This window comes from Pteropus vampyrus, unplaced genomic scaffold (genome assembly GCF_000151845.1).
Source record: "Pteropus vampyrus isolate Shadow unplaced genomic scaffold, Pvam_2.0 Scaffold570, whole genome shotgun sequence".
NCBI lineage: Eukaryota > Metazoa > Chordata > Mammalia > Chiroptera > Pteropodidae > Pteropus > Pteropus vampyrus.
The window spans coordinates 270,810-297,665 of NW_011889351.1; the positions used below are offsets into that span (position 1 = coordinate 270,810).

General features: G+C 48.5%; 1 protein-coding gene across 1 annotated transcript in view; it reads left to right on the forward strand.

Annotated features, from left to right (window-relative positions):
* The window catches only part of PLXDC1 (plexin domain containing 1), a 60,447-nt gene that overhangs the window by 9,761 nt on the left and 23,830 nt on the right, over window positions 1–26,856 (forward strand). Inside the window, exons 3-7 of the mRNA XM_023525531.1 lie at window positions 12,998–13,141; window positions 13,427–13,496; window positions 14,114–14,236; window positions 14,882–15,000; window positions 15,830–15,929. Of these exons, the coding sequence (XP_023381299.1) occupies window positions 12,998–13,141; window positions 13,427–13,496; window positions 14,114–14,236; window positions 14,882–15,000; window positions 15,830–15,929 (556 nt within the window). The remainder of the gene's footprint in view (window positions 1–12,997; window positions 13,142–13,426; window positions 13,497–14,113; window positions 14,237–14,881; window positions 15,001–15,829; window positions 15,930–26,856) is intronic.

Here is a 26,856-nt window from a genome sequence, read left to right on the forward strand (position 1 = left end):
GCAGTATCCACCTTTTGGCTCTTGTGAATAGTGCGGCTATGAACACGTGTACATGTTGTTTGAATACCTGTTTTCAACTATTTGGGGTATATACTTAGAAGTGGAATTGCCAGGTCACGTGGTAATTCTATCTTTAATTTTCTGAGGACATGCCAAACTGTTTCCCGCAGCAGTGGAACCATTTTACACGCCCCCGGTCGTGTACGAGGGTTCTGATTTCTCTACATCTTTGCTAGCACTCGTTATTTTTCGCTTTTTGTTAACTTATAGCATCTAGTGGGTGTGAGATCGCATCTCATTATGGTTTTGCTTTGTGTTTCCCTAATAACTTAGGACATCGAGCATTTTTTCATGTCCTTGTTGGCCATTTGTATATCTTCTCTGGAGAAATGTCTAAGTCCTTTGCCCATTTTTAAATTGGGTTGTTTGTCTTTTCGTTTTGAACAAATTTCTTGATCCGTCTGAGCCCATTTCTTTATTGTCAAATGGGGATGCTATTGTTGAAGTATAACTGCAAAGGTGTTCTGTAGGAATCTACATAAAGAGCCTGGCATGGCGGTGGCGGGGCGTGGATGATAAACATTAGCTGACTCTGAATTAGGTCTGGTCTAGGGTGACTAACCATCTCGGTTTTCCTAGGATGGTCCTAGTTCTAGCATGAAATGTTCAGCATCCTGAGAAATTAGGACAGTTAGCCACCCTACCCCAGATATGATAGACAGTATATATCCCTGCCACATTATCATTCTAAACCTCAGTTTCGTCATCTGTAAGTTGGAACTGAGAACGCTTCACAGAGTTGCTATAAAATCGATTGAGTTAATTGGTTAAGAAGGTTAACTAGAAAGGTCTGAGGGAAAAAAGAGTAGTATTCCCCGCAACCCGGATCTTACCTGGGAGTACAAAAATAGGATCTCAGCAGCAAGAGAGGATTTCCTGGCCTTGAAGTCTTAGATGCTGTTCTTCATATCCTCACTACTCCTCGGAGTTTGAGGGGGAACCAGCAGCACTGGTAGTGCCTGGGAGCTTGTTACAAAGGCGGAGCTCAGGCCCCTCAGACCTGCAATATCAGATTCTGATTCCAAGTGACTCGTATGCACATTAAAGTGTGAGCAGCACTGCTTTATACCAAAGCCTTTGGAGCAGGGGAAATAATGAAGGACATGGAAATGTATCAATAAATTCATCACAGCGGTATTTGTGAGAACATAAGAATTGGAAGCTACTAAATGGCCAATAATAGGGAAACAGTTAAAAAAAATTGTGGGTTTTCTTCTGAGTAGAGACCCATGAAGCCATTACAAATGATGGTTAAAAGACCATGTTCAACATCAAAACTGCTTTAGATATCATGAAACGTGAGTGAAGCAGTCCATACAACTGGATGATCAGCAGGATGATAACCATGTGAAATTATATGCATATGAAAAAGACTAGAAGGAAATATGCCAGATAGGACCAAATGGGGGATGGGAAGGCCTGTTTTTGTTTTTGTTTTTCCTTTTTGTCCTAATTCTCTAGGTTATTTATGCTATCAAAATCTCTGGTTGGCTGATGCTCTTTTGGAAGCCCACATGTTGAATCAGTGCCAGGACGAGACAATTCTTCCATTTCCATGAAGTGTTGAGGAGCATGAAGAAATGCTTTGTCTAGAAAGAGGATGTCTATACATCCTCTTTCCAAGCCTGGTCCAACTCCCACTTCTGGGGCCTTCTTAGGTCAGCCTCACCCACCCTGACACCTCTTTACCCCAGGCCCTCAGTGCCAATGTAAGTATTATTTTGTCTAGCCTGGGTCCTTCCTTTTCTGGGTTAGACCTGTTTTCTGCATTTCTGTGATGACAAGTGTTCTGTGTGGGTTTGTTTCAATCTGAGGCTCAGATACTTCCAGAGGGCAGATGAAGGTTATTGTGTGAGTACATGAGCAAAGGGGAAATAATAACAGATAACGTTAAAAGAGCCCTTCCTGAGTGCCAGCCCCATTCTGTGGCCTTGCATTTAATTCTCCTAACGACCCCAGGAGGCAGGTATTTCTAATACTATCCTGGAACAGAGAGGTGAAGTGCTTACCCAAGGTTGCACAGCTAGTGAGTGGCAGAGCCAGGACAAGAACTTAGGTCTTTCTGCCTTTGGAGTCTGAGCATTTAACTACTGTCTCCTTGTGGGCAAAAATGAGTTCTATGTTGGTCCGGATAGAGGGTGCTTCTAAACTATCGTGCAAAAGAATCCCCTGGGGAGCTTGTTGACATGCAATTTTGATCCAGCAGGTTTGATGTTAGGCCCAGAATTCTGCATTTCTAATAAGCTCCCAAGTGACACAGTTGCTGCCATCCCTGGGGCACACTCTGAGTAGCAAAGATCTAGAAAACATTCCTGTTGGTCTTGTAAGGCATCATGGAATGGCGGAGGCAGCGGAAGGATGCTCCCACACCCGTAATCCCGTCAGTACCTCTCGGATTGGACCCAGCTGCCTGGAGCGCCATCCTGACATACTGGGCCGGCCAGGCCTCTCTAGCAGGCCCTGCAGGGTGCCCCTGGTTGCCAGCCTGGCGTTTCCACCTGCCAGTTGGCTGGCAGGTGATGGGCCGATGGTGACAGCTTAGCCAGAGTTCCTGTCCAGAAATGTCTTGAGCTCAGCCAAAGTAAATGCTGCCCTGCTGTCAGAAATGAAGTGCTGGCAGGCTCTGGGCATGAATAATTGAGGCAGAAGAGACACTGTAACAGCACACATTAAGGATGGAGCCGGGGATGGCTTTGAGGAGGCAGCCTCCACCATCAAGATCTTTTCCTGGAAAGGTCCAATAAAATCAGCATCATAGCTCCCACTTATCAAACACCAACTGTGGACCAGGCACTGGGCTAAGAGCTTTCCATTGATAGGTTTTTGTCTAATCCTTTCACGAACTCTGCAAGAAAAGTTACTGTTGAAACAGACACCCCGAGAGGGGGAGTAATGCTTGACGCCAGCTCTGATATAGTGGAGCCAGTTTTTAAACTTGGGTCTGTCTGGTGCCACTGCCCTGCACTTGATTCTAGAGTGGTGGTTTTCCAGTTGCACTCCATGGAACCTTACGGGTTCCCACAGGTGCTTCCCAGGCTGCTGTGGGGTGGAGGGTGTGAAGAAGGGAGTAACACAGCAGGCTGGGCTTCAGGCCCTTCTTTTTTCTTTCCCCAGAGTGGCCTTACTTTGATGTGATTTATGTGTTGAGCTTCCATGAAAGATTAATTGGAAGAAAGGATTTTGAAGCCAAAAACGTTCGAAATCCACATCATGCTGCCTTCTCAGAAGAATGGGGATTATTGACTAGGGCTTCTTGTATGCATTTCAAGGAAACTGTTCCCTTTGGTGGACTTGCTAAGTGGTCTGGCTTGCGCTATGTTCCCTGACCCTCTGTAATGTCTGGCCACCCCATCACAGCCCTTAGCCTCTAGTCCACAGCTGCCCTCTGGGGTGATGGGACTGCCCCACAGACAGCAGGTCAAATGCGGGGACCTGTGAGTTGGGTGAATTCCTCAAGCGAGCTAACTGCCAAGAAGGGCCTCTAAATGCTTTTTAAGAGACATATCTTTATGGATTACATGAAGAAGCCCTCAGATTGACTGGCCTGAGGAGGCCGCTTAGGATCTTATTTTAATTAGGATACAGATTCAGCTATTGTAACACATGCCCAACTGATGATGCACTTAGACCCGAGAAAAATTTATTCTCTTATATGTAATAGCATGAGCAAAAGTAAGCATGAGTTGAGGTAGTGTCTCCATGGCACTGGGGACCCAAGTTCCCTCTACAATATGTGCTGTCTGTGTTGTGGTCCTAGATGGCTGTTTCATCTCCCACCATCACATCTGCATCCCAGCCAATGGGAACTGAGGAAGGCGAGGGCCCCCCATTCCTATTGAGGGCTTTTATTCTGCTTATCTTTTATTGGCCAGACGTAGTCATGCACCCCATTCAGCTGTAAGGAAACTTCATCTAGTTGGGTGACAATGAAATGGGGAGGTTCTGCTACTAAAAGAAGAAAGGGAGAATGGTCATTGGGAGGCATTTATCAGTCTCCGCCATGGGGGGACTTCTACCATCAAAACTGCTGGTGCTATTGGCAGCATGATCAGGGGCCTGCAGTGGTAGATGGGAAGCAACCACCAGTTTGGGTAATTCCAAGCCATGAGGCTCTTCCAGGTGGTCAGTCAAGAAGCCAGCAGTGATCGACTCTGTAGAAAAAAAAAACCCATGGCAGCCTGTGTGTTGTCAGGAAAAAGTTCTTTTAGAAATGTGGTTTCTCACTTCTCTCTTCTGGGGTACTCCATGAACAAGACTGTTTTAGTTAGGGACCTTTGGTTCCAAGGAGCCATTTGAACTGTCTCATGGGATCCAAGGGTTGACAACAAAGGACAGCATGACCCCGGGGACCTGGGAAGCTGTCAGGAACCAGGGTTGCTTTCTCTGCCTCTTGAGGCACATCTCAAATCTTGTCTCATTTTCACTTACCCATTTTCACTTACTTCATTACTGAAGCCAGATACATGTAAGGTCTTTCTTCTACTTTCTATGGACGGCAGTCACACTTAAGATAATACCCTGATGACATCAGAGTCACTCATGTTCCATGCATGCCGCCTGCTGGACTCTAAGCCACTTGATCTAATACATTCCCTCCATGTTTAAACCAGATGGAGCCAGTTTTCTCTTCCTTGCCCTGAAACCATCTTTCTTGTTAGCTTTACTTCCTCAGAGAAGAGCTTAAGAATCAGGAGATGCCTCCCTGTGTACAGGATGTCTCAGCAATGGGAATGCTGGGTCCTTCACAAGTGGCTTTAAAAAAAAAAAAATTATTTATTTTAATTAGTTTCAAGTATACAGTACAGTGGTTAGACATCTATATAGTTCATAAAACAATGACCCCAATTGCTCCCTCTCTCCCTTGATCCTCCACCTAGCCAAACATATTAATACTAACTGCATTACCTATGCCATGCTCCCCATCCCCGTGACCATCCACCAGTTACTAATCTGTACTTCTTTAACCTTTCACCCCATTCTTCCAGCCTCCCAACTCCCCTCCCCTCTGTACATCACCAAATTGTCCACTATATTTGTGAGTCTGTTTTTGATTTGTTTGTTCTTTTTTATTCCTTAGATTCCACATATAAATGAAATCATATAGTGTTTATCTTTCTCTGTCTGACTTAAATACCTCCTAGGTCCATCAAAGTAATATCTTTTTCCATCTCCTTCCTTTTAGTCTGTGTGTGTCTTTTAACCTGAAGTGAGTCTCTTGTAAGCAGCATATGTAGAGGTCTTGTTTTCTTATCCATTCAGCCACTCTATCTTTTGGTTGGAGCACTTAATTCTTTTCCATTTGAGGTACTCATTGATAGGAATGTAGTTGTTACCATTCTTTATTCCTGTTTTTGATACATGTTTTTTCATCTTAAAGAAGTCCCTCCAACATTTCCTGTGATATTGGCTTGGTGGCAATAAATTCCTTTAGCTTATTTTTGTCTGGGACGCTCTTATCTGTCCTTCAACTCTAAATGATAGCTTTGCTGGATAAAGTATTCTTGATTGTAATTCCTGGGACTTCATCCTGTTGAATATTTTTTGCCATAGTTTCTTTTGAGAAATCAGCTGCCAGTTTTATGGATGTTCCCTTGTGGGTAACTATCTGTTTTTCTCTTGCTGCTTTTAATATTCTTTCTTTGTATTTAAACTTTGGCATTTTAATTATGATGTGTCTTGGTGTGGGCCTCTTTGGATCCCTGGTTTTTGGGAATCTCTGAGCTTCCTGGGGTTTTATGCCCATTTCTTTCACCAGATTAGCGAAGTTTCCCATCATTATTTCTTCAAACAGCTGTTCAACATCTTATTTTCCTTCAGGTACGCCGATCAGGTGGGTATTTTGACCTTTAATAGTGTCCCATATGCTTCTTAAATTATTTAAATTATTTTTATAGTCTTGGCATCTTTTTTCTTGCCATTCTAATTGAGTGTCCTTTGCTTTCCTATCCTCTAGATAGGTCATTTGATCCTTTTCTTTATTCACTTTGTTTATTCCTGAGTTTATTCCATTTAATATACTTCTCACCTCAGATAATGTGTTCTTCATTTCAGACTGGTTCTCTTTTATAATTTCTATTTCCATTTTTATGTTTTTTATCTCTTTGTTGAAGTTCTCACTTAATTTATCTACACTTCCCAAAAGTCCATTGAGCATCTTTATAATCAGTGATTCGAACTCTGCATGTTAGATTACTTGACTCCATTTTATCTGGATCTCTGTTCTGTTCTCTCATATGGTTTCTGCTTCTTTGTCTTCCATTTTGGCTGCCTTTCTGTATCTGTTTCTATGTACTAAGCAAAGCTCCTAAGTTTCCTGGTCTTATTAATGCGGCTTTGTGAAGTAGGCGTCCAGTGGCATAGTCCTGAGAGAGGTTCAGCTGCAGACCAAATTTAGCCCAAGCCTCTGTACTTCCAGGGCCACCTGTTAAGATTCAGCAAGCAAACAACAGATGTTGTGCTTATAGTTGCCTCAAAAGGTCACACCAGAAACTGAGGCCAGCTGGCTCCAGTGTGAGTCTAGGCGCTGCTCAGCAAGGAGCACCTGACTCACTGAGGATATACCTGGATGTGGCTTGGGTGGGGCTGCTAGTTGGGGGACATGGGGTTTCAGGGAATCCTCTGGGTGGAGCGACCTCTGTTATCCAGTTTGATGACCTCACGGCTATGGCGGCGCTGTGTCCGCACACTGGGAGCAGGGAGGGCTCAACAGGGAACTATAGATACCACTTGCACTTCTGTACAGAGCGAGTCTCTCCTCGGCCCTCACTCCGACAATGTCTCCCTGTATGTCCTTAGTGCGCTGTGCGCAGAGCCGAATGGGCACTGGTGCTCAGAGCGAGCAGATCTGTCACTGCGAAAATCTGCTCGCAGACTTGGCCCCTTTAAGAGGCGTCTGTCACTGTGCTGCCGCAGCTTCTGTCCCACTCAGCTGCTGGAGATCGGTCAGCCCCGCATCCTCGCCCCGTCCTACCTTCTGCACGGTGATTTCTTGAATTTCTCTCTAGTTGTATGGCTTGTTCATCAAGATCCCAAGCGATTTTTCCTTGCTGCTGCTCTTTGTTTCCATCACAACTTTGATTTGGTCACCAGAGGGATGAACGGAGCCTCTATTATCTACACTATTTTTTTTTCTCTCTCATAAGTGGCTTTTGTGTCACCTGCCATCATTGGTGGGGGAGGATGCTGTCCTTGCAGGAGTCACACTGCATATTCTTAGCACAGCCTCTGGCATCATCAGCTGTGGCATTTTTGTGATTAAACTCATTCAGCAAACAGATCCTTAACACCTACCATATGTCAGGTGCCAAGCCCTGTGCCAGGTAGGTGCTAGGGATGAGGAGATGAATGCAACATGGTCCTTGAGCTTTGTGTCCCATAAAGGACCCATGCTGGTTCTTCTGATGTGAGAGATTTTAACCAATGACTGGTAAGTGTCCCCAGTCACCCTTCAGTGGAGCAGTTACTTAAAGACCTGAGAAACAGTGGACAGAGGAAATGTCACTATCTTTGAGTGAGACTGACCTGGTTTCAGATACGTATGTAGGCCTCAGTTTCCCCACTTATAAAATGGGACTAATTTTAGTACTCACCTCCCCGGGTTGTCATGCGATGATGGCTTTGAACTGCCCAGTGCTACTGTCACAGCTCTGTCAATGCCGGCTGCCCTTCTCTTTCCTCCCATTCTCCCAAGCACCACCCTTGTTCCCCGGCAGACTTTGTTCTTGGCTCTGCCCAGGAGTGACCCCAGCTCCAGACTGTCTCCTCTTCTCTAGGCTACAGTTTGGCCTCACCCATCACTATGGAGCTTCCCCAGGCCAGGGTTCTCAACAGATACAGCTCCCAACCTCACTGTCCTGGGGATAATCAAAGTCAGCCTGTGCCAGGAAAGGTGGTCTGTTGGGGCTTATTTGGGACTTGTGGCAGATCCTGCATGGTGCTGCCCCTGAGGCAGTTCCCCTGCCAGGCTGGCTGTACTTGGCACTTTTGAGGCCTGAAGCAGAGCCTCTGCCTTGCCCACCTGGACTGAGCAGGGGTCCATATGCACAGAGGCCCTTGTCTCCCAGGGACCTCCTGAAACTCTGAATCTCTGGGAGTTAGAGACAGCAGCTCCTTTAGTTTCTAACTCTCCTTGAGTCAGCGTAGCTGAAGACATTTTGTTAAGTAAGAGGTGCCACTAGAGGGCTTCTCGGGAACTCCAAGAGTGAGATGCTTGTGCCCAAGGGTCACCCAACAGCACCCAGCCTGGCTCCTCAGCAGAGCAGCACCGGCTGGGTGGTGGACCATTTTCCTTCAAGGGAACCAGAGGACTCAGAACAGGCTGGTGCGACGCATCCCCAGTCACCCCTCCCTTCGCCCCTTGGCGAGGCAGCAAGAGACATGTCAAATGTTTGGATTTCCACAGCCGCAGAGCATGGCTTCTGTCCAGGGCCCTCATTTCCAACGCGTGGAGGCTTGGTGAACGCTCTCACTAGGCGAGTCCCAGGAAGCAGGTGACAGAAATTGGACCCTCAGGTTCCTAGCGGGGAGTTGTATATGGTTGACTCCCGCTGTACCCAACAGCAGCTGTTCCCCTTTAGCTGCTGTCCTGCTTTGTTTGGTAACGCCATCTCATCCTGGTCACCAGAATGCATGGCGGTAGCAATCAGACAAAGGATGGGCAGGCCTTCGACAACCTATGCTTTGAAAGTCCAAATGGTCATTCATTTATTGACAAATCTTCCAACTGAGCACATACTCTGTGCTTAAACACCATAGATAAAGGCTGACCTTACTACCTGAGGAGAACTTATGGTCTTACAGGAAAGGCAGGTGTGGAGTTAATAAGACTAAAAGCCAAATAAATCATCATAAGTGTGCAAGGCATCGAGGTGTGATGAGAGTGTAACTGGGGCATCAGGGAGGCGCTCCTGAGGAAATGACTGTGGAGCTGAGGCCTGAAGGCCAAGGAGGAGTCGGCTTCTGAATGCAATAAGAAAGAGGTTTTGAGACACAGGAAGTACCAGGGTCCTGAGGCAGATGAGCACTTGGTGATTTCAGGAACTGAGAGAAGCCCAGCCAGGATGGAACACAGAGAACAGAGGGAGAGGAGGAGGTGGTGAGTGGAAGCTAGAATATCATGCATTAGGAAAGATTTGTGTTTGTATGTAACAGAGGGCTGAATCCACGAACTTAACAAGCATCCCTCCAACATGTCCTCAGGGACCCAAGTTCCATCCAGCTCTTAACTCTTAACTCTTAACTCAACTCTTAGGGTGTGACTCTTGTCCTTATACTCACAAGATGGCTGCGGGAGCTCCATCCATCATATCTACATTCTAGGCAGTAATACAGAGAAGGGCAAAAGCAAGAGGGACAAGCAGACACATTTGATTTCTTTCAAAAGGCTCCACTAGAACCTTCAGTTTATCTAATTATCCAGCCTGTGTCATGTGTCATGTGTCACATGTAACCCTTAAGATATCCAGGGAATGAGGTTTTTTAGCTGGCTATGTTGCTGCTTGCTACAACATCAATGTTCTGTTAATAAAGAAGAGGGGCAGGGAATAGATATTGGCTAGGCGATATTGAGAGTCCGCCCCAAAGGGCCTTGTAGGTTGTGGTAAGGAGTGTGGCCTTCATTCTGAGTGTATTTGGGAGGCCACAGAATGTTCTAAGCAGGACAGTGACAGGGAAGGGGGAGACAACTCAGGATTACCCCACTTGAGCCACAGAAACACACACCTGTGGGCAACTGTATGAGTTTCCTAGGGCTGCCATAACAAATTACCACAAAGTGGGGAGCTTAAAACGACAGAAATGTATTCTCTCACAGTTTTGGAAGCCAAAAGACTGAATCGAGGCATCAGCAAGGCCATACTCCCTCTGAAGGCTTTAGGAAAAAATCCTTTCTTTCCTCTTCTAGCTTCTGGTGGCTCCTGGCAGTCTTTGGTGATCCTTGGCTTGTAAGCTACATCACTCCAGCCTCTGCCTCTGTTGTCATATGGACTTCTTCCCTGTGTTTCCTCTGTGACTCGGTATCTAAATTTCCTTTTTTCTTTTATAAGGACACCCATCATTGGAGTTAGGGCCCACTGGACTCTATTTCCAAATAAGGTACTGAGGGTTAGGGCTGGAACATACATTTTTCCGGACACGATTCAACCTCTAGTCGCGCACAGGGCTAGAGTGTGGCCTAGATGCTGCTTTGCTCTGTTGTGTCACCCGTTTTCCCTTCACCCATAGATCATAAAAAGACAGCCCAGGAATTAGGAAGGCAGGTTTATTTCCAAAATTTCGACCCAGTGCCAGGCATCGGTCTCTTCTTCTCTTATAAGAGGTCAAAAAGAAGGGTATGGGCTCCTGCCTAGCTCACCTCAGCAAACCCTGCCCCAGCTCCAAGGATGCAAGGACCTTGAGCCATGGGTATAGAAGTGACCTCACCCATACCTGTTTGTCAGGGGCTCAGAGTTCGGGCAGGTGGGTGACTGAGGGTTGCAACAGACATTTAAATCACGGGCTAAAAAACATCTAACTTGGTTTCTTTTCTTCAGGCAAAATTTTAGGCTAACCAGTGTCATTTAATAAACCACTTTTTTTTTTTTTTTTTTGAACCAGCGGGAAGAAGAGGTGAGCTGTAGCAGTGGCTCTGGCAGGTGGTCGCAGCTGAAGCTCAACTTGCTTTAGAGTTGGGGTCCTGCAAACTGTCAGGTGTACAGTGTTGTTCGGGGCCCCCTGTATTTTTTTTTTTTTTTTGATTTGTGGTGGAATAAAAACTGCTCACATGTGACTCCCAGGAAGCAGGCTGGGGACACCTTTGTACACGTCTCTTTGCATGAATTGAAGTGTATGGAACTTTGATTTTTGGCAGGTGATTTTGGGGGGGATTATTTTTGAGTTTGTTTGTTTGTTCGATCTAAGTGGGGATCCCCAGAAGAGATGGATGGAGATGAAAGAGATGGAGACCCAAGAAAAAAAGACTTGGCATCTGATCCCCTGGGGAGTCAAGTGAGAGGCAGAAGTAGAAGAGGCTGCTTTCCCAAGGGAGGCTGTGAGCTCTGCACACAGCCATGGCTGCCTCAGTGCCAGAAGGCAGAGCTAGGGAGTAGTGCTTCCTCCTCTGGGCACCTTCTGGGACCCCAGGGTGCGTAACTATGGCAGCAGTGGAAGGCAGCATCCTTGGCATAGGCACTTACCCCAGGGATGGTGGCATCAAGGTGGCCCCCTCAGGTGGTTTCTTAAATAAAATCAGAAATCCAGCAAGGATGGGCTCATGTGACTCTACAGATGATACACAGACCCCTTGAGGACCCCATGGGTGGTGGGGGACATTTGCATGGGATGGAGTTCCTCACTGGACAAATAGGAGGAGAAGATCAATTAGAAGGTGAGGTTTAAGCTGAGCATTGATGGAGTAGGAATCTGCCATGGGGAGAAGGCAAGAGAGGTCATTCAAAGCAGGAGGATCAGCATGTGCAAAGCCGTGAGTGACCACTGGCAGCCTGTCAGGGGAGTCTGGCCTGGCGGATGGGGGCACGAGGATGTACAGGGGAAAGAGAGGAGAGAGAAGTGGAGCTGAAGAGAAGGTGGCGCTGGCTCATGATGGGACCTCGCATGCCAGGCTGACGTTTGGGTTTTGTCATGAGGGCAATGGGAGCCCCAGACAGTTTGTGAGCTAAGTGATGTGTCCTCGAATGTGTTTTAGATTTGTTTTTTGGACGTGAAAACAGGCAGTGGCAGTGTGAAATCTATCCCGCCCAACACGTTTCTTCTGCTCACCTTCCCCAGCTCTGCCCAGACCAAGATTCCCAGAGTGTGTTACTTGTCAGAAGACCAGATTCTGCCTCTTGGCAAGTGGGGAGACAGGCATCCTATCCCTGCTCATGCTGGGCCCAGGGCAAGGACTGGCGGGCAGCTGGCAGGTTGACAGGGAGAACATGGTCTGCTCTGCTGTGTCTGCAGCCACTGCCACTGGACAGCCTCACTGATGACCCACGATGCTCAGGGCTCCTCACGGATCAGCAGCCCCATCTCTGCCACAGCAGCCAAGTGAACCTGCCTGTTTTGCCTCCTTTCCTCCTACAGCTGATGCCCCACCAGGGGACCAAAATGCTATGACATCGCCTTCTCTCCTGGCTCTTCCACCCTTTCTGCCAACCATTTCCTGGCCTCCTTTAAATCCTGGTGCCCAATGCTCCTGTGCAAGAGAGGCTTTATGGAATTAACATCCAACCTGCTGCTTTCTGGCTTGCTCTTTATTTTATCCCCATCAGGCACATAATTGAGGCTAGAAATATATCTCGAAGGAATCCTTGCGGCTTCTCTCCCCTTTCTCAACCTTCTAGTGACCGTAGTATGGGCCCATTATCATCTCTCTGCTTGAGGGTCTGTGTCTGTGTATTCTGTTTCCATAAGTCCCACCTCCTCCATCAGACTAGCAATTCCCCAAGATTAAGGGTCTGCCTCCATCTTTAGACTGGTAGCTTATAAGATCTAGTTTTCCCTTCTCCCTTAAGCAGGGTACTCCCCAGAGCAGGGACTGTGTGTCCCCCTCAGTCTGGGAGCTTCCTGAAAGGGCTCTGTTAGAGACTGCTCTGTCAGTTTCTCTCTGGTGCCCCAATCCAAGCTCTGTCTTGGACGTGCTCCACAGTAACTCGAGCTGCAGAAAAAGCCTCCTGGCCTGTCTGGGAATGACAAGGGCTGAACATGAGTACAGCAAGTATGAATTTGGCTGGGGCCAGAGCTGTAGAGGCATGGCTAGGCTGAGGTACTGAGCTGTCTGGGGCCAAGGAGGGCCCAGGGGCTCCCAGGCCTAAGCCAGCCCTTTGTGCCACAGGTCAAACTCCCCAGGAGGGCCATGACTTCTTGTATACAGAAGTCAGGGGTGAGGAGGTACAGAGGGTTGTTTCTGGCATGCCTGATGCCTCACACCTCCTTTGGGTTCTGTCTTCGGTGGTGGCAGGAGGACAACCACAGCTACTACGTGTCACGTCTGTATGGCCCCAGTGAGCCCCGCAGCCGAGAGCTATGGGTAGATGTGGCCAAGGCCAACAGGAGCCAAGTGAAGGTCCACAGAATCCTCTCTAACACCCACCGGCAGGCTTCGGTAAGTGCCCCGGTTCCTGGCAGCACTGCCCTGGGCTGGGAGGCTGGGGAAGCCCACCTCACCTGGTCAGTGGGCATGGCTGTGGCCTAAGATCTGTGATCTAGGAAGTGACTTCCAGGGGATCCCAGGTGGCTTGATCAGAGTTGGGGTACCCCCCAATAGTCCTGGAGGCCTGCCCTGGATATGCCTGCTCCCCACTCTGATCAGACAAGCATGGGGCAGTGTGGGTGCCCAGCCTCCTGGCCTGCAGCTTGGCCCATGCTGACTGTCTCCCATCCCCTGCAGAGAGTGGTCTTGTCCTTCGATTTCCCTTTCTACGGGCATCCTCTGCGGCAGATCACCATAGCAACTGGAGGTAAGCCATGTCAGTGAAGCTGGAGGAGGGTTTGGAGATCTCAGCCAAAACTTTGGGGACCTACCTGGGGAGGTTCACTGCAGATGGGGTTGTATGGATGGACTGGCGAGGGACCCACGTTTGGCTCTCTTGGAAGCCCACTCTCAGGAGGGAGGTCAGTGGGTGTGACAGAATACCTCCCTCACAACAGCTGACTTGCTTGTGTGTGTGTGTGTGTGTGTGTGTGTGTGTGTCCCTCCAGGCCAACTCGGGTCAGGGTGGACAGTCCCTGTGGTCCCCATGTTTCTGAGTCTATGAATGAGGGGAAAATGGAGATTGCACTAGGAGCTTGGTTCTTGGGACCAGCTCCCTGTTGATATCAGGAATCCATCTTTGATTCCTGTGTGCTTTCCCAGGGAGAGGGAGAGGTGGGAATTTGTGCCCACCTGGATGGGCAGGGAGAACCTTTTCTGGTCTGGGACCCTTTTGCTCCATACATGCCTGACCCTGAGCCCACCAGCTGGGTGTGGTGGATAGAGGTCTAAGGCTTGCTCCTTCCTGTCCTTGGGGGAAAAACACAAGGAAGCAAATCCTCTAGGCCTTCTCTGGTGATTCCTCTGCTCTTCTCCTCACCCCAGGCTTCATCTTCACTGGCGATGTGATCCATCGGATGCTCACCGCTACTCAGTACGTGGCCCCTCTGATGGCCAACTTCAACCCTGGCTACTCCGACAATTCCACAGTTGCTTACTTTGACAATGGTGAGACCAGATCTCAGAGTTTAAGTCATCCAGCACCAGGGCTCCCCTAATCCAGCCCCTGTAGAGAAGCCCAAGGCCCAGAGAGAGTAAGGGACTTGCCCACAGTCACATAGCAAGGCGGCCACCCCAGCTTTCTGTGTCGTTTTCTCATCTATAAGATGGTAACAAGATGCCTGCTACTTAGCAGGATCCGGTGAGATAATGGAATGAAAGTGCTTGGCTTTTAGTAGAGATAAAATAAATACTAGGGACCTTTATTGTTTCTTACTCTCACCAGGCTGTGCCTTGAGTACATACCCTCCCATCCCAGGAGAAGAGGCATTTCTCTTATTTCTCCTCCCTTTCATCTCAAGTGTCAGGATAGGCAAGAAGTAAGGGGCATGCTTCTTGGGGTAAGAAGCATGATCCAAGGGTAAGAGATGATCAAACACGGTTTCTAAGGGCTGCAGCAGAGTCTTATGGTTCCTCTCCAGCTGGGAAGCCAGGCCAATGTTTGTGCATCGCCCAGCTCCTGCCTCCAGTTAAATTTGCAGACTGCCCTAAGGGGCTCCATCTGTGGCCAATCTATTTTGGCCACTTTTTCTACAATGCCCTGCTCCCTGAACTACACACCTCCTCTAGCCAGTTCTCTGCTCTCCTCCACAGGAACAGTCTTTGTTGTTCAGTGGGACCATGTCTACCTCCAAGGCCGGGAGGACAGGGGCAGCTTCACCTTCCAGGCAGCTCTGCACCGTGACGGCCGAATTGTGTTCGGCTACAAAGAGGTGAGTGAGCCCAGCTGCAGAGATGGCTGGGTCTTGGGGAGCCTTTTTTTCATTCAGTGAATATTTGTAGAGAACCTGCAATGTGCCAGGCATAGGGCTTGGTGCTGAGGATATAGTAGTTAATAAAATGGCTGTGGGCTCTGCCCTTATAGATCTTAAATCTTGTTGAGGAGATAGACAATAATTGCAGGGACAAAGGGAGAATCGCCACTGTGACAAGTGCTGCGAAGTAGAGGTGCCTGATGCCAGAAGAGCCTTTCATGGAGCTCTTTGCCTCAGCAGAGGTCAGGGGAGGCTTCTTTAAGGAAAAGAGTTGATATCTGCAGGATGCATAGGAGTTAAGGAAGCAAAGAGTGTGTTTCAGGAGCAAGAAAAGCATGTGCAAAGGTCCTGTGACAGACTATTGAGGGGTCAGAAGGAAAGCTGGGAGATGATTTAGGAGAGAGGTGATGCTAGCTTAGAATCTGGCAGGGGTAGGGGAAAATAGATTTATTTGAGAGCCAGTTAGCCAGCTAATTAACAGGATTTAGAAATGTATTAGGTGGAGGAGGGGGGAAATGAAGAAAAGGGAGGGGCTGGGGTGACTCCTAGGTCTCTGGCCTGCATGGACATACCATTCACAAAGATGGAACAAAGAACAAGGAAATGTGCTTAGAGGTGGTGTGGGGAAGACTTGAAATTTGGGTGAGGCCTCTTGGGTGTGAGATGTCTTCACATCCTCCAAGAGGTGACTCCGAGCAGGCAGATGGGTCTGAAGCTCAGAGGGGAAGACTAGGCTGGCACAGGAGTGTTTAGGGATGTTGATAGAGCCTCTTCTCCCCTGCTGCAGATCCCGATGTCCATCCTGGAAATCAGCTCCTCCCAGCACCCTGTCAAAGCTGGCCTGTCAGACGCCTTCATGATTCTTAATCCATCCCCGGATGTACCAGGTAAGTCCCCAGGGATCCAGCAGAGACGTGGACTGGGTGGACACAGCTCAGACTGAACCAGGCTACCGGGAGATGGCAGGTGGAGAGTAGATGGACGGAGTGTTGAGTGGAGACTGAGGGAAGAAAGGGGGCATAGTGAGTGACTTTTCTTTGTTAGAGCAGAGGAACCATTTTTTTTCCAATAAAATCTCTAGCGGGAGGCACTGCTCTGGCTGATGAGGGAAATGGGATCCAGGGCCCTTCCATGCAGCACTCCCTTTATTCAGAAAATCTCTAGACACCAAATTAGGGTTTATAAGTCCTCCCAGAAATAGCCGTAATTGCCTCCCCACCCCAGATGGTAGAAGGAGCATCACCGGAGGCTCCAGGAGACAGAAAACTTAGGTTTCTCTCCCATCTCTGACCCCCACTCACTTCTCCTTTCTGAGGAAACGAGGGATACCAGGTTATTTCTAGAGTTACAAGCCTTCAGGTAAATATACCTACTTATATTTAACACAAATGATGGCATATGATGCCACGGTTCTGCCCCTGAACTAAGTATATCCTGTCCATCATTCCGTGTCAGCACATGCCTCATTCTGTTTGATGGCTGTGTGACAGACAGCCCATTGTATGGATGTCCTTAACTTAACCAGTTTCCTAGGCATAGACTTTTCACTTGTTTCCAATCTTTCGCTATAACAAATGATGCTGCAGTGAATATTCTTGCAGGTACTTTCGTGCCCCTCTGTGAGTATTGCCACAAGAAATTCCTACCACTTCACCTGCCCCTCTTCGGACCACCTTCCCGAACTCCCAGTGCTCTAGCAAGAGGCTCGAGCAAGGACCTCCAAGAACCCGCTCCATTGCTGCTGTCAGCAAATGCTCTAACTGGTTGGTTAGCACCTGTACTGAGCTGGTTGCTAAATCACTCTGATTGTATTAGTTAGCTGCTGCTGCATAACCAATTACCCTGACTGCAGCTTAAAACAACAAACACATTATCTCAGAGTTGCTGAGGATCATGAAACAAAGCCCAACTTAGTTGGGTGCTCTGGTTCAGCGTCTTTCACAGGCTGCTCTCGAGGTGTTTGTCAGGGTTCATCTTCTCAGTGATTGATGGGGCGGGGGTGGTGAGATCCACCTCCAAGAGCTTTCATGACATTGTTGGCAGGATTCAGTTTTCCACTCAGTTCCTGCCATGTGGCCCTCCCCCTAGGACAGTTCCCAACCTGGCAGCTGGTTTCCATCAGAGCAGGCGAGGAAGACAGCAGTGGAGGGTGAGCAAGATGGAAGCCAGAGTCTTTTTGTAATCTAACCTTAGGAGTTCCATCCTATCACTTTTTGCCATATTCTACTGGTTAGAAGCAAGTCTCTAGGTCCAGTGCACACTCCTGACAGGATTACATAGGATGTGAATACCAAGAGGCAGGGTCCCTGGGGGCCATTTTAGAGTCTGCTTACCACAATGACTGTAATCCCATCCCCAGGCACGGAGCTTTACAATATATTTTTGGATTATCCTCCCAACCTTGTAGGAGAATGTTCAGTAGTCCCTCTTATCCATGGTTTCACTTTCCATGGTTTCAGTTACTCACAGTCAACCATGGCCTGAAAATACTAAATAGGAAATTTCAGAAATAAACAGTTCATAAGTTTTAAATTGCATTCTGAGTAGCGTGATGAAATCTCGCATCCTCTTGCTCCGTTCCGCCTGGAACATGACTCATCCCTTTGTCTAGCCCATGCTGTATACATTCCCCACCTGTTAGTCACTTAGTAGCCATTTCATCGGAAGGTCAATAGTAGCCTAATGCTACATCACAATGCCTACATTATTTACCTCCCTTCATCTCATCACGTAGGCATTGTATCATCTCACATCATCACAAGAAGAAGAAGAAAGACAGTATAGCCTAATAAAATATTTTGAGAGAAAAAAAAATATTTTGAGAGAGACCGCATTCACATAACTTTTATTACAATGTATTGCTTTTAATTGTTTTATTTTATATTAGTTACTGTTGTTAATCTCTTACCGTGCCTAATTTATAAATTAAACTTTATCATAGGTATGTATGTATGTATAGGAAAAAACAGTACATACAGGGTTCAGTACTCTGCTATTTCAGGCATCCACTGGGGGTCTTAGAACATGTCCTTTGCAGGTAAAGGAAGACTACTTTACATCTGTCCCTTTCTAAATGAGGACATGGAGGTTCAGAGAGGTGGAGTGACTTGCTTGTTGTCATACAGCTGTGAAAGGGAGAACTGAAAACTGGATCTTCTGGGTTTTTTTTAAACTCCAGGGTCCACCATCGAGACTTTCTAAATCTGACCCACCCAGAGGGGTGAATCCTTTCCTCCTCAGTTTCCCAAACACCCCCAGCCTCATGTGCGCGCACCCCAGGCTGTTTTGCGAGAAGGACAGTGATGCACGCTCCCCGCGCATCACTGAACCGGTGGGGCAGAGTCTGGTCTGTTTCATCTGTGCCTCCCTCACAGGGCTTTGTGCACAGCAGAGTCTCAGGAAATGTGTGTTGGATCCAGCTGTTGAATGAGGGTGAATTAGAGGAAGTCGGATCCTCTGGGAGTGTCTGCATCTGAGGCTGCTCTGTGATTCTGGAATGAAAGGCTGTTTAAGGGCAAGCCAGGGAGGTGTGGGGAGGCAGGGTAAAGGGTGGGGGAGAAAGCACAGTGCGCCTGACAAAACAGGAGGGCAGCTGCGCCTGTTCTGAGCGACCTAGAGGAGGCTCAAGGGCTCTGTTGTGGGAGCTGCTGGCTTCAGTGACTCCGGGTGCTGTTTGCTGAGGTATTGTGTCCACTGGCCAGGTGAAAGCCTGCGCCTGACCCTCAGTCACTGCCCAGCAGCTCCCAGCTTCCAGTCTTTCTTTTCTCTGTCCCCCATTCCTTCTTGTCACTACCAGACAGATCTGATCATGTCATTCTCTGACTCTTTGTTGCCTGCAGCATCGAGTTAAAATTTTTAGAGTGGCATTCAAGGTCCTGTGTAGCTGCTCACAGCCTGCCTTTATAGGCTCCTCCCCAAACCCTTTCGGTCATCCACCGCTCTGTCTGGGCAGCATTGATGTGCATGTTCTGTTTTCTCCAAACATGCCAAGGGCTATCTGCATCTCTGTGACACAGTTCCTCATATAAAATCTCCCCAACTCCTACCCTTTTGCCCCTTGGCAAAGCTCAGACATTGCCTTCACCATGCAGCACAACTCATGGTTTCTTCCTCTACTCCCAAGCGCTTTGTTGATGTTTTTAATATTGAACTCATCACACTGCCCTGCTCATTCACCTTCTCTCCAACTAGCTGTGAGCTCCTGGGCATCTCACTGTGGCCCCAGCACTTAGCCCAGTGTCTGCGGCAGGCAGGAACTAGTGTTGCTGAAAGGAACGGGTGTCGCAGAGACCCTGTCCTCTGCTCTCTGCTGACCCCAAGTGAGAACAGGGCCTGACACCATTTGAGTTTGGGGGTGAGTGCTTTGGTAATTGCATCTCTTTAGTTTAGAGGTGCAGGCATAGACTTTAGGAGGAATATTCAGGTGCGAATGGAGCATACTCACACGCACACATTTTTCTAGGACAGTCCCCATGGCCTTCACTGGGTTTTAAAATGGGCTATGATTTTTGCTTTGGGAAATGATGGCTTTTATATGACTAAGAAGTCAGGTTCCTCTGGGTCTGATATTCAACCCAGGAAGCAGAGAATTAGGTTGGATTAGGTTGAGCTGCAAATAACAGTAAATCCCAAATAACCAGGGCTGAAATGAGACAGAAGTTCAGGGAGAGTGCTCTGGTCTGCAGACCCTATTATCACCACGATATTCCCATTGTCCAAGCCCACCTGGTCCTACAGAATGGGCGGCATCACTGTGCTTGTACCCAAGCTTGGCTCTTCTCTGCCTGAGGTGCTATGTTTGGTTTCCTACTATTCAAGAATCATCCCCCAACACACCCTGCACTGAACCCTGTGGCGGGCGGGGGGCGGGGGTGGTGGTGGCGGGGGTGGGGCTCTCATTTCCTAGCCTCGAAACACTTTCTTCCTACCTCTGCCTGGGGTGGAGGGAATTCTGCACAGTCTCACTCCTAGGGTTGAAGGAAGGAGAGTTTTTCTTACTATTACTTCCTTATATAAACTGCTACACAGGCTTTGGAGCAGAGATTCTGCAGAGTGCGCTTTGATGCAGAGAAAGATTCATGTACATTTAGCAGCATCCATCTGCAGAGGCACACAAAACACACAGAGTAGCTTATACACTTTTTATTTGGTTGGAGGGGTCCCCAGAAGTCAATATAATTTCCTCTATTCATTTGTCTAAGAAACCCTTTCTTTCATGGACAGTATAAAAGCAACTTTAGTGTAGCCAATGTTGAAACTGACAGATTCTGAATTTATGGAATCGATTAATGAGGATTTCATTCTTAAAGGCTCCAAATTATAGACTGCCCCTTGGCTGGCCCAAGAATGGCCTCAGATGGCCCTAACACTTGGGCTTCTCATTTACCAGAACTTTCCTTTCCTTTCAAAGGCAGATGTGAGTCCAGAAATGTGTCAGAGGCCTGTGCTGTACCTCTGTGCCAGGCTGCGGCTGCTGGGTGGGAGGCCCCAGAACTGACTGCAGAAGAGTGAGAAGGACCAGCCAAGTGAGGGCGTGGTGGGCAGGGACATGTCATCAGCAGATCTGGCCCATTCTGTCTTCTGACCTCTCTGGACAAAGGATCCTTTACAGTTCTCTCCCCTGGAGCTTTTTATCCATCCAGAGGCCCTTCTTCCCCTTTTCACCTTTCCATTTTTTCTCTACTCAGCTCCCTGAGTCTTGTCATTTCTTGCCTCCTCTCCTCTCTGTCCCTTTTGCACTTTGCTTTAGTGCCGAGAAGGAATCCTCTTGGGGTCCGGGACCCTGGTTATATTTACCTCTGGGGTCCCCTGCTGGGGCTTGATTCCTAATTATTGAATGAATAACCGAGCGAGCAAAGGAATACACGAAAGAGTGAATGGACACTTGTTCCCCAACCACCGTCTTGCCGTTTTTATACCGTGACCGCCCGTTTTGCAGGGAAGTTTTTTAGGGGGACCTGTCAGTCTGATTTTTTCTGACCGATCCAGCTGGATCCCACTGGTGTCCATACTGAAACAAAATGGGGCCTGTAAACCTCTCTTTTGATCCATTAACCTTTCTTGATCGGTGGCCAGGCTTTCTGTGTCTGGACCGTAGTATTTCTGAATTTTTGATGAGTGGAAGCAGAGATTCAACAGAATGTCTCAAACTGCCAGAAATGTGGCTTTGGGACGGCCTCTGTCTTGGTTCTGGAAGGGGTCCGCTGGTCATGCAGACAGACGTCATCGTCCTTAAGTGAGCCCCAGATGTTGGCGAGATAATTCAAAAGCAAATAACTCAGGCGGAGATAGTAAGGGTTCTGTTTATAGAGAAAAAAAAAATGTTACCAAAGCCATATACTCAAACAAGCACAAATCGGCAGTAGAAATGAACAAATATTTTTAATCAGAGATATGTTTCCTCACACCCACCCACCTCCCCCTTTCTACCACACTCGTCCCCCTGCCCTGCTGGTAGGGCTGTGGAGGGTTCTGGAGGACATCTGACCACCTCTGGCTGGGCTCTCACTTGAGGCGCGCCCCCAACTCTGCTCTGAGTCTAACTGGTGGGGAGACCCATCCCTAGATTCTGGCATGAGGTTTGCTAGGGGCCCCGCTTTCTCTGGCTACTGCTTGTGTGTCTCTGTCCCTGAAACTGGCTCCCTTGACAAGTCCATGTCCCCATTTGTGCCCCAACCCTGACTCTCTTTGTCCCGCCTGTTTCACTTCTGGCTGAGGGTGGCAGTCCCCTACATCTTTGCAGATGGACAAGTCCTGCAAGCCAGCTCTCCTACTTCGAGCTTTTACTTAGGAAGTGGCTTTCTCTGGCCCACTAAGGATGGCCCTTTCAAGAAAGGCCATAATCTGTGGTGGGCTAGAGAGGAAGGGTGTTCTTCCTTTGGGCTGTGGGCTGACGTTATAATAGTGTTGAGGTTTTCATGGCTATTTGTAACCTATTCATTCACTCACATTCATTTCCTGAGGCCCTGTTATGTGCAGAGCCTGGCACTAGGGCTTGGGGAACAGAGACACTAGGGCTTGGGGAACAGAGACAACTAACTTGCAGGCCCTGGCCCTTGGGGAGCATGGTTGTGCGAGTGGCCAGCAAGGTAAATATTGCTGGAGCCATGTAACAGGTGACACCGGACATTGCACAGGGGGCAGTGGAGCTCAGAGGACGGGCCACTTATTGTGCCCAAAGTTGGGGGAAGTCTTGAAGGAGGGCATGTCCTCTGAGCTGAGCCTTGAAGGATGGGGCAGATGAAGGAAGAAATGTTTGCATAGACTCTAGACCTCATGGCCTCAGGCACCTTAGAGGAAGACCTGGAGTTTCACATTAATTTTTTATCCTATTACATTTCTGTGCCAATAGGGGTAATTTTTCAGAAGGAGAGATGGCGCCTGGGGGTAGTGGGTGTGATGAAGCTGTGAAAGGTTGCCTATAACTTCCTCATCCTCCACCTAGATGTCCTACAACCCCCAGGTACACTCAAAGCCCCTACCACATTCACCTAGCAGTTGGAGTCACACAGGGAGGGTCCGGCAGCACAAACCAGCCTGGGCCTTTGAGCGAACTGAAAATTGCTGCTTCATCTGGGCAGATGAATTACAGAAAGGTGCCTTCCTCATCCCTGTCTCAGACCCCACCTCTGCTTGGTAAGGAGCCTTTCTTGTATCAAAAACATCTGGAGTGTGTGTGTGTGTGTGTGTGTGTGTGTGTGTGTGTGTGTGTGCGCGCGCGCGCGCACACACACATGCCAGTACAGGGCTCCGTGAACCTCACTCCCTCAGCTTTTGGAGGGTTCATTGTTACCTCGGACCCTGGTAACCCTGTGAAAACTCGGCAGTTACTGCCTGATGTGTACAAGGCTTGCCTCCTGGGCCTCTTCTATCTCAGACTTAGAGTTGTTTCGGGGAAAAATAAACACACAATTACTAGATCTTTGGGACACTGGCTTAATGATTTATTGATTTATTTATTTTTAATTGTAAATGTTTCCCTTCAACTCTCTTAGAAACAACTAAAGAAAGCTTAAGCAGTGGTGTGCCGGAAAAGCTTGTACAGACTCACAAGAGGAGGTTGGCCGTGTCTCTTCCCAGTTCTGTGCTCAGTGACTCCAAATCGGTAGCTTGAAATCAGCCACTTTGTCACAGAAATCGGCAAACGCTGCACTGAGGACCCTTCCTTCCATCACCCCTCCCCACTCCGGAAGCCAGTTGTTAGACATTTTTCTACACATACACCTTTGGTGACTTTCTGAAGCTGCACTGGCATCAAGGCTTAAGTTTTAAGTCGTGCCTCTGCAAAAAAAAAAAAAAGAAAGAAAGAAAGAAAGAAACTATGTGACTTTGGGCAAATGAATCCTCTCTGACCTCGCTTTTCTCCCTTGTGAAATGGGGAGAAGAGTTACGTCAGTCAGTATTCCTCTGAAAGTTGTAAGAGCGAGTGAGAGGTATGTGATCTCCAGGGATGTAAGCCCCGTGGGGGCAGGGCCAGGTTGATCCTGCATGTCACTGAGTGCTCGGGACTTAGCCAGCCCCCGGACAGGGCAGGTGTTGTATCTGTGTGTTGAACCAGTGAATGAGTATAGTGCATGGTGGCGCTATGCTTTTGTATGAGTTTTTCCATTTAGACAGTTCTTTTCCATTTAAGGCTATGGATAGGCTCTGTAAATGGTAAAGTGTTATACAAAGTTTTATCAGTCTATGGGTTAGTCTGTCTGGGCCTTGGTTTCCCCACTTGTCAAATGAATGCAAGACAAATTATTGCGGCTCTCAACCTGAGTGTCTGAAGCTGTGGCCCATCTCATCACTCATGTAGCCCACATTGGGCAGTGCCCCGCTACTGGGCACCCTTCGGGACTGCCTAGAGTCCTCATCCCACCTACCCTTTCCAGCTGTTTGCCTTAGAAGCAGCAAGTCCCCCAATCTTTCTGCAATGGGAGAGAGAGAAAAAACAAAAAGCAAAAGGAGGATTGATCTCATTACAAACCATCTAGCTCCAATTCAGTTGTCCAGGTGGAGGGAGGCTGCCTCGGGGCTGGAGTTGTCATCCTCCCTGGCAGGAAAGGAAGGCCAAAGTCTTCCCACTGCCCCTGTCCACGGGAGCCAGTAGGTTGGGGGAGGGGAGGGACTCTGAGATAAGTACTCTCTGAGGAGTCCTCAGAAGTGGACTGGGAGATCCCCCTAGGCCCCTTCACTCCTAAGCATTGACATTTCCCCGCTTCTCCGGTTACCTCTTCCTTGGGATGGGAGGTGCAAAAGCAAGAAACAGTACCCAGTCTGGACCAGGAAAACAAGGATTGGGGGCAGAACCCACAGGAAGAGAAGCAAACAGCCTGGACCTTGGGGCCAGCAGGGGGAAAGGGAGAGGCTCACAGTGGGCAGTGGGGAGATGGCACTTGCTGCTGGAGGGTAAAGGTCAGGGGACTGGGATGTTCAGATTGCCAGCACAGCCCTGTGGTCAGGCTGCCTCTCAGGGGGTCTCCACTCCATCCACAGGAGTTGCTGAGGAGCCGAAGGACCCACTTGAGAATCACTGACAAGAAATATGCTATGGGGATGTGGGGAGGGAGGGAGGGAGAGAAGGAAAGAAACGTGCCATGTTTTTTCCTCATGTTCTTTGTCCACGGTAGAGTTTGAGAGGTTGGGAGAGGTTGAAAATGCCCTTGAGTCTCAACCACAAGAAAACCAGACGCACAGAAGGAGTGGGTGGTTAGAAGAAAGCGAAACTCATACTTTAAGGGGCTCCTCTGGTCCAGATACTTTCCATACATAAGTTGCCTACTTTAAGTCTCAGAACAACCCCATAAGTATAGTACAACTAGTTCCATTTTTGGATGAGGCTCCCTGAGCTTAAGAGCCGTGTCCAAGGTCACACAGGTGGTAAAGGCAGAGCCTAACCCTCCCCGCCCTGTGTGCTCCCTCTCCTGACGCAGGGCCTCTCTTCCTCCAATTTCTCATCGGTCTCCCCACCTTCTTTCCCCTTCCTGCTCAGCCCAGAGCAGAACCTGACCTGTGGGTAATGGGTAGACAGACCCTACGAGTGACACGTGAATGGGTAGTGCCAGCATTTCAGACACAAGCCTCTGAGGTGGGGCTGCAGACCCCTGTTTAGTTCCGGGGGTGCTTTGCTGGCTTCAATGCCAGTGTGGTTTCCTTTGCATTGCATGGAATGTGTTTCAAGGATGTTTTGCAGTCTCAAGTTTCGGGGGCTGAGGTGTCCGCCATGACTCTGCAGTGGGGCAGTGTGGTGTGGTAGCAAGAGAGCATGCTTTCGTGCCAGACCATCTGGGGATCGATCCTGGGTTAAGAAGAGGGAACACTTTCAAGATTGGGGAATAAATAAATGAAAGAAATGTAGATGAGATATTCTTTTAAACAGCGGATGCTCCTCCAGATTCTTTATGTAGGAGGGGGAGCAAGGGGCTGGAGTGCCCAGGAGTTGCACAGGACGCCCTTTCTTTCATGGATGACCCTACTGAGTTCTACTGCCACCTTGGGAAACTTTCCTACAAACCACCTTCAGCTGAATGAGAAAATTATATCCTCACCTACTCTGGGCCTCTAGTGACAAACACCCAACTCAGACTAGCTTAAGTGGAAAAGGGGATACATTGGAGATACTGACGTAGCCCACAGAGCCAAAGGAAGAAGAGCTGACAACTGGTAAGACAGGGACTAGGGCATGTCCTGGGACTCCAGAGCTTGGAATGTCATCAGTACTTCCCGTTTCTCTCCACAATGTAGCTTCTCTCTCTGGCCTTCCCCATAAGACTGGAAGTGTGGTCATTCACAGACTCTGAGCTTGCCTCTCAGCTGCATTACTGGAGGGCAAAAGGTCTCTTGGTTACAGTTCAAAAGTCTCAGGGAAGATCTCTGATTGGTCTAGCTTCCATCAGATGCTCAGCCTTGGACTAATCACTAAGTGGCCAGGGAGGCAGAGTCATGGAGGAAGATGGCAGTCCCTGCAGACCACATGTAGGAAAGAACTAGGGGCAGTTCACCCAAAGGGTATTGAAGAAACAATCCAGAAGGAAAAAGGGGTTCTGGGGCAACCAAACACTTAGTGGCCCTTTCCCCTCATGGGGAACTCATTCGTAAAGCTCAGCAGCTGCCTGCCTGCCTTATAGAGCCAGAGGAAACCTACCCCAAGTCATCGTTCTTGGGCGGGAATGGGGGTGTGGTGTGAAATATCAGAGCATCTCAGATTGGCATTTTAGAAAAAGACTTCATCTACAGTTCCAGTTTTATCCTCCCAGGGGTGATTGGCAAGTGCTTCTGTCTTTCCACCTCGCAGAGGAAAAACTGAGGCCCTAAGGTTATCCAGTGAGCCAGAAGCAGGACTCAAATCAGAACTCGAGTCTCCTGACTCTGAGGTCCTGCGGGAAGTTTCTGCAGGGACCAAGGCAGGACATAAGCCTGGCTCCAGGCACTGAGCCTTGCTCTGGCCTCCATCCAGGGGGAGAGGTTCTTCAAAGTCGGCCCATCCATCTGCAGACACACACTCACTGTGGGTCAGAGTTAGGACCAGATGTTCACAGTCTAATGCCCCCACCCTCCAAATAAAACCTAATGACCACACGAGGCGATGAGTATAGTGGGAGGAGGGCACCTGGCCCGAACGGGGAAGAGGAGAGTGTGGTCAAGGAGATGCTGCTCAGAGGAAGTGGCCCTTGAGCTGGATCCTTGACAGAGAGAGAAGCGGTGGAAATGCATTATGGGTCAAGGGAGCAGCAGCTGTGACAGCACAGAGGCATTCGGGGGCATCGGATCGCCTATGTTCTGACCCTGGTAGCAGCCAGTCTCTGCACTGAGTAGTTTAACCTGCTTATA